Source organism: Gymnoscopelus braueri, assembly GCF_963280865.1.
Source record: "Gymnoscopelus braueri genome assembly, chromosome: 7".
Taxonomy (NCBI): Eukaryota; Metazoa; Chordata; class Actinopteri; order Myctophiformes; family Myctophidae; genus Gymnoscopelus; species Gymnoscopelus braueri.
The window spans coordinates 19,519,202-19,537,534 of NC_137608.1; the positions used below are offsets into that span (position 1 = coordinate 19,519,202).

General features: G+C 42.2%; 1 protein-coding gene across 1 annotated transcript in view; it reads left to right on the plus strand.

The window, feature by feature from the left end:
• Positions 1-18,333, plus strand: part of adamts3 (ADAM metallopeptidase with thrombospondin type 1 motif, 3) — a 217,324-nt gene that overhangs the window by 159,462 nt on the left and 39,529 nt on the right. The window contains exons 11-18 of the mRNA XM_080432756.1: positions 2,391-2,504; positions 3,114-3,259; positions 4,259-4,434; positions 7,992-8,125; positions 8,580-8,703; positions 14,629-14,690; positions 15,784-15,862; positions 16,895-16,975. Of these exons, the coding sequence (XP_080288882.1) occupies positions 2,391-2,504; positions 3,114-3,259; positions 4,259-4,434; positions 7,992-8,125; positions 8,580-8,703; positions 14,629-14,690; positions 15,784-15,862; positions 16,895-16,975 (916 nt within the window). The remainder of the gene's footprint in view (positions 1-2,390; positions 2,505-3,113; positions 3,260-4,258; positions 4,435-7,991; positions 8,126-8,579; positions 8,704-14,628; positions 14,691-15,783; positions 15,863-16,894; positions 16,976-18,333) is intronic.

Genomic DNA, 18,333 nt, shown 5'->3' on the forward strand with positions numbered 1-18,333 from the left:
GTTACAAAGTGCCGTATAGTGGCACAGTAGGCTTAGAAAAGGGAAAATGTCCCTTCATACAACATGTACTCTTCAAATGTCGGCTTTCATGTCTTAAACACATAAACCCTTACTTCATTGACTACGTGGGTTTTTTTCCCCTCTACACCAAATTTGTTTGCCGAAAATAGCCGATCTACAAGCTCACAATGAGCTGCGAAGTGCTGTGAGCTATTTTCCCTGAATGTGGTTGTAAGTGCAACAGGTGGATCTTGCATTTAATTGTGAACTGAGTAGTAAATGCAGTGCCAATCAGTATACAGTAGTAGCTGTGATGCTGTTGAGGACAGGACAATGGTTGTAAGCTCTACACGATGCTGGTAGTGAGTGAGGCCGTTGTGAATTCATGAATTGGACCAAATTAAAGGCTGTGCTGTACTGTATGTGTGTTGAAGTGCCATGGTTCTTCATGAATATGCACTAATGTGAATGTTAGGTAGCCCAGGCATCCTGGGTTTTGATGATGATGCAGTATATTTTGCACGCGTACGGTACACGTACGGCGCTGTCCGGTGGAAACCTTGTGATATCTTGACTGCCCACCAGTGGGCCCCAACCCACAGGTTGGGAATAGGCTCTATGCACAGCAGCCATGTTGGAAAGAAATTGGGCCTCTTCTTACTTCCTTCACAGGTGTTACCAATGATACTAATGAAATGCTCTGTTCCATTCTGGTCAAACAGAGTCAGGCTGTTGATATTGTGCATGTTGTTGTAGTGTGGTCCAGGTACACTCATGCTGGTTCCTTGAGGGGGTTCCAAATGGCCCCTTATGGGTGTGTAACCCGTAAGGGTCCATTTGGTTCCATTTGTACACTCTCAGAGTTATGGGGGTCGTTGAAATTAAAAGGTTTGAGAACCACTGTGCTACACGAAATGGAACAGAGCCATCATTAGTATCATTGGTAACACCTGTGAAGGAAGTAAGGAAGAGGCAAAAATTTCTTTCCAATATGGCTGCTGTGCATAGAGCCTATCGCTGGTGTAATTTATACAGGGTGAGACAAGTCATAGCTCTGTGCATTTACAGTACAGAGCTGAGCCTTGACTCACGTCAGTATAGATTAGGCTTCTAATCTACTCACATAGCAGGTGGAATTAGAATTAGTTTCCCATTCAGATCGCATGAATGATACTGTATGGTAACAATAATATGTAATAAAATAAAATACGCTTTTAAGGCATATCGCACGCAGAGACTAGAGTAGTAATTACTTTCCTCGACTTTAATGAACTGGTGGGTGATTTCAATTTGAAGATAGGAAGACCACCCTGTGTCAAACAGCATCTCGCCAAGAAGAGTCATCTGAAAATTACCTGCCACACAAATTATAATTAGCAAGACCCTCCACTAATCAGACACATACAGTATTATATTTAAACTCTGCTCTGACTTTGCATACAAAGTGACATTATTACTGCACGTTAATACATCTCAACATATTGATATTGATGTTCCGTGTTTATTCTTATGAAGTGCCCTTAATGGTGCTTAATTTGTAATCCTAAACCAATTCACAAGCAATCCACAAGGCTACATTAGATTTCCCTATGTGAATGATCCCTATAGATGCATGTTAAACAGGATAAAAAGACTCTAGTAGTGAATTTTGAGTGGATTAACCACTTTCACCCTGGCTTCCCTGTTTTGGGACTGTTACTAGAGGTGAATATTTTCCACATTTATTCACAATGTGCCAACAACCGCCATAAGAGAGCACCTGTCTGCAATTTGAAAAGGGTCCTAGAAAAGTCCTCTAAGCTTAACACCAGAAATCCCCCCCCCCCCATGTTTACTGTACACATACGTTCATTGCTACTAGCGTTGATTATGTCATGTTTATTATTGTATATTACTGTATGTCTTTAAATGTCTTAATGAATTGAATACACAGGACCGCAATGGAAACAAGGGGCTTTTTGTGTAATCCTTTTAACAATCATTGTAAAATAGTACCTCTGTAGTCTGTACTATTTGCAAACTGTTAATAAAGTATTCAATCAATCAACCAGATGTATTAACTATAGGCTACCAGCACATACGTAAATGTGTCGTAAATATTTGATGTTTGATCTCTGTATAGAAGCATTTCGGCTGATAAAAACCGTATGGCACATATTGTGTTCTTTATCTTGACCACCGAGGAACAAACATTGTCTGAAAGCCCAGGTGTGCCTTTGAAGTAACAAAAGCACCTACAGAGTGGGATGTGCAATCACTTCAATTTCCTTCAAAGTAACGTTTTTTGGGCCAAATTTCTGCCCGAAAGTGTGACCGTACCGTACCGGTAATGCTTGGACATGTAATCATCCTTCCATGTCAATTTCTCTGTCTCTTTTTTTGGATTTCAGTTCCGGACATTTGACCCATGCAAGCAGCTGTGGTGCAGTCACCCAGACAACCCTTATTTCTGCAAGACCAAGAAAGGTCCGCCCCTCGATGGAACAGAGTGTGCACCCTCAAAAGTGAGTTTCGTGTCTTTTTGTCTACTTTTCTACCCTGGAACGAAATGAAATCCTCAGTGTTGAATAAACTCCAAAGAGTGTATAAATGGAACCAAATTAATTTGTACACTCTTTGGAGTTACATTAACATGATGAGGGTTTTACTTTGAATAAGTCGTTCTGTAGCTGACTCGACTAAATCTACAGTTGATTTAGTCGACTAAAATGTATTCTGGCGGTGCCTTGATGGCGTCATAAATCCTAATTTTACACTTGGTTGCATGCTGAAAATAGCAGATCTACAAGCTCACAACGCGTCGCGCTGCGACGCGTTGTGAGCTTGTAGATCTGCTATTTTCAGAGCACAACACCCGACACCAAACATAAAATGACTTGTCTAGTTCTACTGGATCTCATTATAGTCTAGTTTTTATTTGTTGATGAAATTGTCAGTATCTTTAGTCATCATAGCTTGGTTTTTATTTAGTTTTTATCTAGTTTTTGTCAGTGAAAAAAGGTAGTCGATTAACATTTTTCGTCATAGTTTTAGTCGATGAAATCAACACTGTCTCTCTCTCTCTCTGTGTGTGTGTGTGTGTCTGCCTCTATAACCCCTCTCTTGCTTTGCAGTGGTGTTACAAAGGCCATTGCATGTGGAAAAACCCTAACCAGGGTAGGCTGGACGGTGCCTGGGGGTCCTGGACCAAGTACGGCTCCTGCTCGCGTTCCTGTGGAACCGGCGTCCGCTTCCGTACGCGCCAGTGCAACAACCCAGCGTGAGAACCCAACACCAAATCATTGTGGTTCTGTGAGGCAATGTGAAATAAATTGGCTAAAGTATTGGAGCGTAATTTCTCCAATTGCTGGTATAGACTACATTGTATTCGTTATGTATTCTTTAGGTATACCTTGCACACTATACTTGCATTGCTGTGCACTATGAGTCATCTACCTGAAAGCCAGTGGTTCTCAAAGTGGGGTCTGGGGACCCCAGGGGTCCTTGAGGGGGTTCCAGGCTTTTTTTTTAATACTTCAGTTGTTTAACCCATAAAGACCTGGAACGCATCTGTGTCATTTTAGATTCCTTTGGCTATTCAAAAATAGCAGATATACAAGCTCATAGCGCGGCATAGAGTGCCACGCTATGAGATTGTAGATCTGCTATTTATTTGTTTTAAATCGTGAACATTTGTGCAAATCTTTGAATATAAGAATATACATTTTTACTCAAATCTTTGCTTCTGGGGGTCCCTGGAACAAAACATTTTGAGATGGGGGTCCGTGGCCAAATAAATATAATGTTGGGGGTCCTTGACAAAGTTAGAGAACCACTGATATAGAAACATACGTTTTAAAAAAATATATAATTAGGATTTAGAAGACATTTTGTCACGATTAAAAACAAAAAATTGCAGATCTACAAGCTAGGAGCTTGTATATCTGCTATTTTTTAATAGCCCAAAGAAATCTTAAAATGACACAAACGATGCTTTCCCGGTCTTAAAGGGTTAAAAAAAAAGACATTGAAACATCAATGTTTTAACAGCATCTTCTGTTTTGGTCAGTGGTCAAATTACATATCTATTTGCTGCGGGTCCTTCACATTGAAAATGTTTGAGAAACCACTGATCTAAAGATGCGGAGGCGCTCATTTACAACACGATTTACAATTAACCTATCGATCACGTTTTCTCCTCAGAAACCCCTTTTTATTGCCTCATCCATTTTCTCTGTTGTGCCATTGGGTTCATGTGTTCCATTATTTCCTCCTCAAGGCCCTCCAATGGTGGCCAGGACTGCCCCGGCGTAAACTACGAGTACCAGCTGTGCAGCACCGACGACTGCTCCAAGCACTTTGAGGACTTCCGGGCGCAGCAGTGTCAACTCCGCAACCCTCACTTTGAGTTCCAGGGCACCAAGCATCACTGGCTGCCCAACGAGCATCCCGACAGTAAGCCTGACAAAACCACAGCCTGCAGACAGCTTCTTAATTGTGTGTGCGTGTGTGTGTGTGTGTGGGTGTGTGTGTGGGTGCGTGCGTGCCCAAGATTTTTCTAAATGTTTGTAGATTGGCTATTTTTCAAATCAAACTTTAATTTTATTTTCAAATCAAACTTTATTTATAAAGCACATTTACAACAATCAAAATTGACCAAAGTGCTGTTCAAGGGTGAGACAAGAAACATCAACAAGAAAGTATGCAAGTGCAACAACAACAAAGTCACACGTCACATACAACAAGCAGATCAAGACATAAACTTGAGTGTGATTAAAAGCTAAAGAATAAAAGTGTGTGTTTAAGAAGGGATTTAAAAGCTTCGATAGAATTAGCACCCCTACTCCTCAGCCCGGTTTTGGGAACTTCTAAGAGCAACTGGTTGGCTGACCTCAGTGCTCTGTGTGGGGTGTAGGGCTCCAAAAGTTCAGACAAGTATAAAGCGGTCAGGCCGTGCAAAGATTTTTAAGTAAATAAAACAAGCTTAAAATCGATTCTGAAATTGACAGGGAGCCGGTGCAGAGCAGCTAAAACTGGGGTTATAGTGCTCTCGCTTTTTTGTGCCAGTGAGGAGGCGAGCAGGTACATTTTGCACCAGCTGCAGGCGTCTGAGTGAGGACTGGTCAATACCGGAGAATAGGTAGTTGCAATTCAATCTGGAAAATATAAAAGCACGTATTGCCATCTCCAGCTGTTTAGGTGGGAGATACGGTTTAACCTTGGCTAATGTAATTGAAAGAAACTGCTTTTAACAACAGAGCTTATATGTTTGTTGAAGGTGAAGGTAATGTCAAAGGTGACACCAAGGTTTTGAATAGCTTTAGTATAAAATAGGTTTTTGAAGTGGTTAAATTGTTCCTCATTTTGCTGCGGACCCTCTGGAACGCACTCAAGGACCTCTGGGGGCCACCGGACCCCACTTTGAGAAACACCATTCGAGACTGAGATGCTCCCACATTCTGGCAATTTTTTTTTTCTTTTTTGTTCTTATTTTTAACCTTTATATAACCAGTAAAAATACTTTTACAAGTATGCACTGGCCAAGAGGCAGGATATTACACAGGTTGACATGCGTACAAATAGACAATACTGGACAAAACTCATAAAAAGCATACTGACTACCGATTTTGCTCCAGTGAGATTAGAAGTTTCAAAATCTTAAGAACCTAACAAAGTCAATTCAACCAATTAAAAACATCTGCTAGCGAGGACTTCTGCGGTAATCTTTTTAAAACTCCTGAAAAAATTAATGAAGGCAATTTGAGGCTCGTCTGAAGGTCGTTCCAAGCTCAGGGACGAAAATAAAATGGGCTTCTTTTACCTGCCTCAGTTCGCTAAGGGGGGACAGTAGTATATACAGTACTGTAGCACATTCAGACGTTGGATCTTATGTTCAAGGGAGTTTTTGATCAAAACAAACTTTGAACAGATGGGAGATTACCAACAATACCTTTGTAAAGGAGGATGTACCCGTGATTTCACCTGCATGAGGTTAAAGACTTCCAACCAAATGAATACGGAGTGCAATGATCCTGAAATGCACAGTCTGAGATAAATCCCTATGCAGTATGATAGAGCAGATTGCAGGCGGGCGGACCACGGCCACGTTACTATGGCGATATGCCCATATATAGGCAGGACACTATGACTCAGACTTAAAACTTCAGACTTCAAACTTGCCACGTGCATCGGCAAGGACTCGAGTCGACCAGAGCCATATAAGGAGAGTTGCATCGCCTCCGTTCACTTCATCTGGCCAGTCTTCTAATCTACAGAGCCTTCTATTGGCGAATAGTGACAAAGCCCTGAACCGGAAGTTTACGGTATGCACTGGAGTCTATGAGCGTTTGTCACTGACAAAGCCTCAGACACTATGACTCAGACATGTCGGTGCGTGCGTGCATGCATGCATGCGTGGCCTCATGACGGCCGATCTGCACCAGACTTTTAATTTTTTAAATTTTATTTTTATTTTTATTTTTTTTATCCCGCGATTTTTGTAACCCATTTTTTTCACCCGGTGCCAATTTCCTAAGTGATCCTGGGTGCTATACCAGCCCTACACCAGCATTACACCAGTCCCCCACAGTAGGGAGGCCAGGGCCGAGCTCATGCTTCCTTCAGGCATGAGAGCCAACTGACCTTCTTGTCACCTGACAGGGGGGAGTTTCCCTGGTTGGACGTAGTGCGTGGAAGGAACACGTTATTCCAACCAGTTCCCTTCCCCTCCATCAGGCGCCCCGGCTGTCATGGGGGAGGCGGTATAGTGACCAGGATTACTACATGTTTTTGTGAGGGTATTAACTACCCTAGGAGACACGGGGAGAACATGCAAACTCCACACAGAGTAGGCCCTTTCGCCAACGCCACCTAGGGTATGGGCGCTGATGACGCGGAGGAGAAGACACGCCCGCTGGGGGCGCCCTGTGGGCGGGAATCGAACCCAGGACCTTCTAGCTGTGAGGCGACAGCGCTACCGACTGCGCCACCGTGCCTCCTTGCACCAGACTTTTCAAAGCGCGCGTATGCGTGGCGCGTAGAGCGCGTTTGTTTAGATCTAATTGATATCAATGATAGCGGCTACACCAGGCGCGCGGATACGCGAGTCCCGCATACGCAGGCTTTAAAATAGGACTGGATCTAAAAGTGCGTCTGTGCGTATATGCGCGTGTGTGCTAAAAAAGTCTGGTGTGTTTCCACAGTGAGTGATGAGCTCTGTCAGTGCGGTTCAGAGTGTGACAGGAGCTTGAAGAGCTCCTGTCGGAGGAATACACACAAGCATTAAGGAGCTGATGGACGTTCCGTGCACGTACAGTAGAAATAGCCATTTTCTTTCCAGTCTGTGTCTGTCATGTATGAGTAATAGCTTTCATTGTCCCTCCCTTGCTCCATGAGCCTGTTAATCTACTGCGGATCACAGCGTTGTGCTTGTATGGGTCCTGGGGATTCTAAAGATCAATAACCATTAATCTGTCAAATCCAAAACTCTCTTTCAGAAAGATGTAGCATTTGGAAGAGACTTTTTTTTATATTGAGGTGGGATGTCGTGGTAACTTTAACTTGCAAGATAATAATGTGGTGGTTATCTGTAGCTGAAGCCAGAGGACAATAGCCACACATTAGTCAACAGAAACTGCTGTTGTAAATGTTGCATGCTTCACATGCATTTCTGCCCATCAGAAGGGTCTAAGGAAACACCAAAACACAGCCATCTTAACAGACTATTTTAAACTATCTAATGATTCTAAAACGTGTATCTATTATATTGAGAAGGTACATACACACTTTGATGATATGAAAAAAAATTAAAAGAAAAAACTTCAAACCAAACCTCTTTTCTTAATTTGCAGGACTTACTAACCTACAGTACATGAGTCCCTTTTCTCTGGGCCCAGAGACGTCATATTATGACAGCAGTAGTGTGGAGCGGATATTGGAAATATAGCCACTCTTTTATTCCATTGTTTCCTTTTCTAATACATGCTTCCCATTTCTTTCTGGCCTTGATTCAGCCAACAAGAGATGTCACTTGTACTGCCAGTCAAAAGAGACGGGCGACGTGGCGTACATGAAACAACTTGTACATGATGGGACACGATGCTCCTACAAGGACGCCTACAGTATCTGCGTACGTGGAGAATGCGTGGTAAGAGTTCTCAAAGCCATAAATTCAATGAACTGCTGACATTATTATTACTATTTTGCTATTGGAATGTTAAAACCAGCAAAGGAAAACCATAGAATGTTCTCCGACCTTAATCTAGGGAGGCTGTGTGTGTGTGTGTGTGTGTGTGTGTGTGTGTGTGTGTGTGTGTGTGTGTGTGTGTGTGTGTGTGTGTGTGTGCGTGTGCGCGTGTGTGTGTGTGTGTGTGTGAGATAGATGGTAGAGAGATACAGTAAGAGAGCGTGATTGAGAATAATCAAAACTCTGTGAACAGATAGATAGCCAGTCAGTCTTTAACGATCCAATACATAATGGAATCACCTTCGCTTTCCATCACAGCTTTTTGAAGATATTACAAATCCATGAACAAAGAAATGCATCTCTGCTCCCTCACGAGGGTTCACTCTTAACCGCATCATTCTGGTTTGATTCCCAGAAAGTGGGCTGTGACAAAGAAATAGGCTCGAACAAAGTTGAGGACAAGTGTGGGGTTTGTGGAGGAGACAACTCTCACTGCCGCACGGTTAAAGGAACCTTCACCCGCACGCCCAAGAAACCTGGTAAGCTCCCACATCACACAGCGTTGAAGGCAGAAACTGCTGACTGGAGATGTTTATGTGATAATGACGGTGCTCATTGCTGTAGTATCAGAAAAAGTGCCAGCACTCTCAGAATAATGTGTTTTTATTCAGAGAGAGAATTTGTAACTACGAGAGTGTACAAATGCAACCAAACTGACCCTTGGTTACCTTTATACACAGACTTACAAGTGGATCAATTAACACTGAGTATTTGACTGTGCAGTAGGTCTCTTTGTTCCCCGACTGAGGCCACTGACAAAACACCAAAAGATATTGTTTGCAGACTTGTCACACCAGCAGACCTTTTCCTGTTTACGCCAGCAGACCATTTACCGTATTTTGTCATTATTTTCTCTTGATGTATGCCTTTTGTGTCTTTACAAATGTACAATTTGACAATTTGTGATTGTTCTTGTCTGGGAGACAGTCATCTTGCTGGTGCCCATTCTTCAGGAAAGCAGAAAACTGCTTTTTTGGCAAAAAACGTATTTTTATCCAAAATGAGATAATAGCCCAGTTAGACTCTTCACATACTGTACTAGAGTAAGTCTGACATAAATGTCAGAGCTTAAATCGGCATGTAAATATGAAATAGATGCTTAAACATGTAGCTAAGATATAAGGTTAGAGCTAGCAACCACTAATTCAAGTGTTGTTTTCTCTACTTAAGAGTTTTAACTTGACCTCAGTTCTATAAGCTGTAGTTTTAAAACTATTCACTCAATCTTATTAACCAATATATAATTGTTTTGCTTTAATATGACATGAAAAAATGAAAATGAAAAAATGCTAGATGACTGTCTCCTAGTCAAGTTTGGTCACATTTGTTTGTTGCTGTTCTTGCGTTCTTATTTTACCCCTTAATGTAACAACCATACAGTGCAAAGAAAAAGCTACACTTTTTTTGCAGAATGGTGACAGGAAAGGGGTTTCATTTGAAGAAGTTAATAAAAGATCTTTTACCCAGACGATCGGAGATCTCTGCATACCTACAGTATACGTCTGGTGACATCTACAGTAAAACAATGTAGGGGCTTGAACTGGATAGAAACAATTCAGAAATGTAAACACAAACTGCATTGCGGAACCAATGCAAAGACTTTAGGGCAGTCCTAATCATATCGGCACGGTATCAGGATCAGAGCAGTGGGTGTATGGGCCGTTTTTTGCCTGTTCCAGCAACTCCATTGAATTTAGATTTCCCCAGACGTAATGTATCTGTACGCAGAGATCTCTGACCATCTGGCTACGTGAGACTACTGCAGAAATGGCAGGCCTGAGGGGCGGACAGTTGAAATTAGAAAGAAACAAGACCGGGTCTCATAACAGCATGCCTGTGGATCTGTTGACGGGGGCCTTATCTCACAAACAGCTGCATTTTCCCCCCCACACACACATGTAATATATAATGTAATATATAACATATGAATGAAATGTAAACACTGATGTCATATAGACAGGTGAATCTGAGATCCACAAGGAAGCCACGCTGTTGACCGTCTTGTTTCTCTAGGTTGGTTCTGTTTAGGCTGTGTGTCCGTCCACCAAAGTGTTCCCTCCCAGCTGAAAATGCAAGGCGCGCTAAAAACACCTCACGCTAGAGGTCTTCACGGGTCAAATATAAATACCCGAACCCAAATGGACCCGTGATTTTTTTACCCGGAACCGAATGGACCCGGCCTATGGTCCAATATGAAGGACCGATACCCGAATGGACCCGCGAAAAAAATACCCGTAACCGAATGGACCCGGGCCATTATTAGAAATTGAGATCCGGACCCGAACAGCACCGAGAGCTGTCGGAAACCGACCCGTATAGAACCGTGACATACAAGAACCGAACCCGTACATAACCCGAGCCTCCGAAAAACCCGAACGCAAAATTGTTTGCCAACGTCATTAGTACAAGTTGTCCAGCGTTAAATAAGACTTGTTTCATACTTTCTTACCTAAATGTATAGCCTCCATGATTATGATGTATAATCCCAGTCAATGCTCATTGGACAGCTATACAAAAATAAATCCACGTTCTAGATGTTTGTAATCCTTCTTCATTGCCAACTGTAATCCACGTTAATTTCTAATGTTAAACCACATTTAATGTTGTTTAACATTATAATTGGCTTTGGAGTTTCCATTGTGCTTTGAGTATACCGTAACGTCATGTTGATATTAACTCGATTATTTTAGCATTTTTAACCATTAACCAAAGCGTTACGTTAATCGACAATATTTGATATAACTGGTGTATATAAATGAGTGGGTAAAATATGTCCAAGGATTCGTCGGTGATGTCACATCAGATCGCCGACGAATCCTTGCTATCTTTAAAACAACTTTGAACATGGCGTAGCGTCCGTCGCTACTTCCTTGTTGCATAATGACATCACTGTCGAATACTTGGTATCTTTGTCCTAGCCTTTCAACGTGTGTGTTGATCAGCGCCGTTAATATGCGCTGTAGTCTTTGCTCGTGGTAGTGAAACACTAAACAGGATTATTATTTCATGTCAACATTCAAGTACAAGTATCAGAAGATGTAACTCAGGTAAAGTAATGCGCCACTCTGCAAGTTTAACTAAAGTTTTCCACCTGTCCAAAGTTGTTCCTAATACAGACAGAGCCTTCGGTCAAGAAAGACGATCATCAAGGCTAATACAGACATAAATATGTTTTAATCATCCTATCCTTGTTAATATATCGCCATTTAGGTCAATGATATAACGTTATGTAGTGATATGATAATATAAATAGCAGCCAGTCATTGACTGCGTCACTGCCAGTCTGTCTTCTGAGCGACCTCCCTCCCTCCACCCGGGTATTAATGGAACCGTCCATTTCACAGTCTGAGCCCCGAGACCCCCCGCTCGCCGGGTGCACTCGGGTATTAGTGGAGCCGTGCATTTCACAGTCTGAGCCCTGAGAAACCCGCTCGCCGGGTCAACTCGGGTATTAGTGGAACCGTCCATTTCACAGTCGGAGAACCGAGACCCGAGACGGACTGTACCGGCTCCGACCCGGACCCGGAGTCACTTCTTGTGAATGGACCCGTGACCGAGCCGGGTACGGGTCGGAACCCGGGTATTTCGGGTTACATGCCTAACCCGACGAGCTCTACCTCACGCCAACATGCAGCGCAGAATAGACACTCAGCATCCATTGAAAACAATTCAAATGATATGCTGCGCTCAGGAAAAAAAGCTTTGGTGGACACACAGGCCCAGTTTCCTTAACCACTTTCACACTGATTACCAGCTCAGTGATCTTGTGGTTAGAGTGTTGGCCCTGAGATTGGGGGGTCGGGGTTTAACCCATTAAGACCTGTGGCCGATTCTAAAAATGTTTTCTAAATCCTAACAGTTTTTTGAAAAAAATATAACAAATGTTTTTTTACACGATTTTTCAAAAATAGCAGATCTACAAGCTCGGTGCCGCACTCGGTGCCGCGCTATGAGCTTGTATATCTGCTATTTTTGAATAGCCAAAGAAATCTAAAAATGACACCGAAGCGTTCCCGGTCTGAATGGGTTAATGGGTCATACCAAAGACTATAAAAATGGGACCCAATGCCTCCCTACTTGGCACTCAGCATCAAGGGTTGGATTGTATGTCCCTGTGACATACTAGCATCATGTCCAGGGGGCGTACTTGTGCACCATGGCTGGGCATCAAGCTGCCTCACGCTACAAAAACAGGAGATAGGCTCCTGTCCTATATGGGCAGGGTTGCCAGATCTGATTATAAAAATCTGATCTGATATTATAATTTCCCCGCAAGATTTTATTTGAGAATAGCCGATCTACAAGCTCACAACGCGTCGCATCGCGAGCTTGTAGATCTGCTATTTTCAAATAGCTGATGTATATGTTAAAGTGCTCATGTGGCCCATAGTAGCTTCTTTTGGGCTGGTTTTCCTAGACCTGGTTGCTTGTTTCTCTCACAGAATATGGCAACACTGCCTGTGGGCCGCATGCCTCGGGAACCATTGGTTCCCAGCTACCTACCAAATTTCACTCTGGCATCCCCGTTTTGGGCAAATTAGCGAAAATAGCCGATGTACAAGCTCACAACGGGTTGCGACGCTCTGCGTTGTGAGCTTGTACATTGGCTATACAGGCTCTGCTGCTTTATGCAACACTTTCCATTTTAAATTCACAGCTAGTTGGTATGCCCCATTGAGACACTGTCTGGTGTACATAGTGATTATAATCAAGGGGAGGCTGCTAACTTTACAATCATTCTTGCCACAGCGGCCAGTCCATTCATGTTAGAGAAACAAGTGCTTCCATTATTCTGCCTTATCTCTACACAGCACTGCTTTTCATTGTTGGGACTTACATTAGAAAAGCATTAAATGGAGAGATTAACTGTAGTATTTACGTGTTTTGGCATTTGGATTTCATAGTTGGAACTTGGAATACTTAATGAATTTCTCATGGCAAACTATGCTCAAGTCATTATCTGTCCTCTGGATCCACACGTAACAGAAGGAAAAGATAAATTCTCTCTCTCTTTCTCTCTCTCTCTCTCTCTCTCTCTCCCTCTCTCTCTCTCTCCTCTCTCTCTCTCATATACTGTATGCACGCATGCATGCGCACACACCAAAATGCAGTGACCACAACTCCTCCAGGAGACATTTGGTTATGCTTTGTGGACTGGTGCAAAGATAACTGATTACTTACTGTAGTGTCAAACTGAACACTTGGAAACTGAACACTTGGAGGGGGTTTCTTTTTGTGGCTGATGTATCTTAACATTAAAGGAGAATTCCGGACAAATTAAGTGTTATCTTTCATGTCTCGTTACTCACCTAGCGACGTAAAAAGTGGCGTTCTTTTTTTCCATATATTCCCCTGTCGTCATTTTTTAAACACCCTCCGTTGTTATAATGGGAGCGCGTGGGGTAGTGAAGTTCGTCTATTATAACCGACGCAATGTTATTTTTTTCTCTACTACTATTCATTGTAGAGTCTCATGATAGTCAAACATGCGCTGAAAATTCCTGCGAGCCTGCCGTTAATGGCGAACGATTTAACACTGGATGCTTGTTTCTTTCCAGAACCTGGCAACTCGTGTTGCCAGATTCTGGAAACAAGCAACCAGTGTTAAATCGTTCGCCATTAACGGCAGGCTCGCAGGAATTTTCAGCGCATGTTTGACTATCATGAGACTCTACAATGAATCGTAGTAGAGAAAAAAATAACATTGCGTCGGTTATAATAGACGAACTTCACTACCCCACGCGCTCCCAAAATAACAACGGAGGGTGTTTAAAAAATGACGACAGGGGAATATATGGAAAAAAATAACGCCACTTTTTACGTCGCTAGGTGAGTAACGAGACATGAAAGATAACACTTAATTTGTCCGGAATTCTCCTTTAACTTTAAGCATGAAGCGTGTATGAACGATGCTGTAATAACAAAGAGAATGATGAGAGAGTTTAATTACATCCCATACTGGTTTCTTGATGCCATCTCAAATCCTTTTTTCACCGCTTATGGTCCGCAGATACGGTAACAGAGAATTGTAATGCGAGCTGAAAGGTTTTTAGTTTGAGACCATAATGGGGGAAAAGGAGCTGGCATATTGCTCAGTTGTACTAGTACTGCATGCATTATTGCAACATTTAGATCAATGGTTCTCAAAGGATTTTATTTCTAGGTTCTCCATAACTAACTCTGAGTATGTACAAATATGTACAAAGAGTTACAGACCTGTAAGGGTTCATTTGAACCGTACCACAAGGATCCTTGAGGGTCCCTGGACCACACTTTGAGAACCACTGATGAAGATTGATGTGTGAAGGCTTCGATTGTTACAGGATACACCTTGTTTAATCTGTGATTGACTCACCAATGGTAACTGCCCGTCTCTAACAATAATCACTCACCTTTTTTAACAGGAAAACAGTTAAGCAAGAGATGCCATAAAGACATCCCTATGTTGGAAAACACAATATGCAAGTATCCAGTGTTACTGAGCCTCTCACAGCGTCTTTCATGTCATAGTGTTCTCTGTTTGTTTGATTGATTGATTGCTTGTAGTTTGGGCAGATTATTAGATTAATGACTAACACGCTGTAGAAACATTGGAATGAAGAACAACAGCTGGTCCTGTTTTCTTTTCCGTAGCACTGAGTTGTCCAAATGTATCATGTGTTAGATGTTATTGTCCAATCCCGTCTATCCCAACACAACTGTCTCTGGTTAATGATCCTATCAGCTTTGCTCTCATGAAAACTGTGTGCTGTGTCATGAGTATCTTGTTGTTGTCTGTCACCAGTAACAGTCTTCAACTCCAGTGAGCAGTCCTGAGAGTTATTGCAGCTTTAGTGCTTGGGGTCAAAAAATAATAGCGGGGTTAACAGACCTACTGTATACAGCTCTGTGTCCCTCCATTGGTAGTGTGATACCACGACTACCCTTTTGTATCTGAGAGACTAAAAAGGAAGCACACACTTAGTTCTTCATATGCTGTACACCTCGGCACAATGTCTTTCATTTAATGATTGTGTGGGTGAATGCAGTGCTTTCCTTCACTAATGTGTCATCAAATTCTACCGTAATTTCTACCTGCCGATCACCTGGTGGTATTGGTTGCAATCATTGGCCATTCTCTCACAGCTGAAAAGTAGCCTGCAATTTTGTCCAATTGCTGTTTTATCTTTGTGTGATACAGATCGTGCATCTGCCACTTTTGCACCTGTAGTTCACATCAGGTGAACTCGGGGGGAAAGAGTGCCGGGCTGCCTTCAAAATCACCCCCCAAGCGACTCCAGTGCTTCCGCAGTATAGGCGACAGTGGTTTTGGTGTCTGCCTGTCAAAGCTAAATGGCAAGTAATAATGGCACGGTAGCTGATTGCCCAGCAAGTGCCACTGCTTTGCCATTCAGCCTTGACTACATAATTAGTGTGCTTCGACTGTCTTCTGACGCAAGTTGTTATGATTTCCCCTACGCTATGCAAATGAAAAATGCCTTCGGGTGACATCGTCGTAAGAGTCTATGACAAATGTGCAAAAATAATCAAATAACTGGTTCATTCCGTTTCAAGGGAAGACGAGAGGAGCCTTCTTCTTGCCCAAAGGAGCTCGAAATGTGTATCTGAATGAAACCGAGGATTCTAGAAATGTACTTGGTGAGTCAGTGTAGGTTTTGCAGCTGGTGGACATCCTTGGCAAAAAAGGCAACTTTGCGGCTCTAGAGAGCAAAGCTTTGTCTACCATGCCACGTTTGAAATATGGCTAAAGGCCTTCTCATTCTGTTGATATTTCATTTTTTAATTGCTTAACCACTTAATCCCTGTATACTTTTTTTGATCGGGGTTCCCTTACATTTTTTCCCCTATTCGGCAGATCTCTTTGGTGAAAAAAGCAGATCTCCAAGCTCACAACGTGTCCCAATGTTGTGACATGGTAGATCTGCTATTTTGACCAAATGTTCGCCTATTAAGACATGCCCAGAACAGGGAGGCTAGGGTTCATGTGGTTAACTAATGAATGTATGTTTTCATAACAGTCACGTGTACATTTCAGAGGTTAGATATGAATGAGGATCCTTTATGTCATGTTTCAATTCAACCATCTCTTCTAGGCTTCTGTGGCCAGGAGAGAACTGCTGTAAATATGCATTCACAGTGATTCCCAACCTGTGTATTACATAGTATTCTTTCTTTAAAACCTTGAGTTTTCATTGTGATACCAATTTGTTTTTAACCTAAAGTATACTATGTTACTTCCATTGATTCAAGCCTGAACACAAGAATCGATTGATAGATCATAAAAAATAAACATGCTCTGAAAATGCACGTGGCCCACCGATCTGAGCACTTGTTAAGTGGTCAGATTGTTAAGTGGTCAGATGGGTGGGCTGTGAACGCTTTTTCAGATTTTCAAGTGATCAAGACAAGGTTGGGAACCACTGGCATATTCTATAATACTGTATGTATTTTGTTTTTTTTGTTTTCTTTTTTCCGAGTCTTCCAGCTTTTGTAGAGCAAAGTGGAAGAAAAGCCTCTGGAGCATGTGTGATGTCCACCTCTGCAAACGTGATGATAGCTGTTTTTAGTTTTTTTTTGACGCTCACTCACATATCATTGTTATTATCTTTTCTAACCCTCGTTACTTCCGCTGCTGCTGCTGCTGCTGCTCCTGCTGAAACACGTGCAAAGGTTACCTTAAGATGTTTCTCATTCCACCTGGCGCTAGACATGTGATCATCCAAGAACATGAGGCCTCCCCTCAAATTCTTGGTAAGTGTGACTCTCTCTCTCCTCTGATACTTAGTCATGCCAAGACGCAAACAACGCAAAGCAAAGGCTGACGTGTGATGTGTCCATGCGTTCTTGACCGTGCCATCAATTTACGTAGATCCTCCTTGTCTAGCGGTTCCGGGAAGGGCGGGTAAACACAGCCAGTCATAGATCGAAGTGTGTATCTGAATCTATGTACATACTGGTAGTCTAATGCAGCGATTAGGAGCCCACTGGTGGGCTCCTAATCGTGTAAAAGTGTGTGTGTACACACACAGATCAGAAAAGCTACCTAGTTGGCCTTTAACACATCCACTGCCAAGGGCTAATCTCATAATGTACTCACCAGTGCCAAGGTGTTTTTGTTGTTTTTTTGTTTTTTTCATGTCGCCATAGATCTTGTTAAAATCCTTAAGATTGAGCGCTACACAGTCTGTTTACATCCGCGCGATCTCCCTGTATCTCCCAGTGAAAACCACGTGTCAAACGGGGCATCCATGTTTGAGTTAGAGCGGATTACGTTAAACAGTGAAATGCGAGGAGAAAAAACTACAGGAAGAGAATTGAGTTTCAGTTTCGTCTGTAGAACGAGGGCGGGCGTGATCGTGAAAACCGGATCCCAAATAATTCTATTTCCTGTCATCAAACCGGAAACGGAAGTGGATCAAAAAAATTCCGAAAGTGCACCCGGACCGCGCATGCGCGAAAAGACCGCAGCCCGTAGGGCTACGGTCTCGGCGCTTAACAGTTGGATTTAACGGCCCGTAGGGCTACGGTCTTGGCAGTTAATGTGTTAATAAATGTATGTAAAAGAAAATTTTTCAATAATACCAACTAATGTATGACCTGCAGCCACTGTGGAAAGTTGAAGGAAAAGGAAGGCAGACAAGATAATTTGTATAGCACGTTTTGATTCAAAGTGCTTTACATAAACCATTAAGCAGTAAGACATTAAGAGACTGCAAAATAAACACATTATAAAAGGACATAGAATATATTAAAAAAAGAAAATAATTAGAAAAATAAGTGAACAAAATGACAGCACAGAAGAAATAATTCAAATAACCTCAGTAAAAGGCAGCAGCAAACAGAAAGGTCTTTGGCTTTGAATTCAAACAACTGAGAGTTGTAGCACAGAGCTTGTTTTCTACAGCGTTTCCTTTCATAGAAAAGCCATTACAAAAGTTGATATTTTTAAAGGGCAAAATGTTTTGAAGTCTGCCTTTTACAACAAAGTTTCAGTTCAGACAGATAAATAAAGAAATACTACTTTAACTCCCCACCCACCCAACTAATTGCAGGAACTAAAATAACAGACTAATCCCTTAAAGGAACCGGTCTTGAACATTATAAGGTTG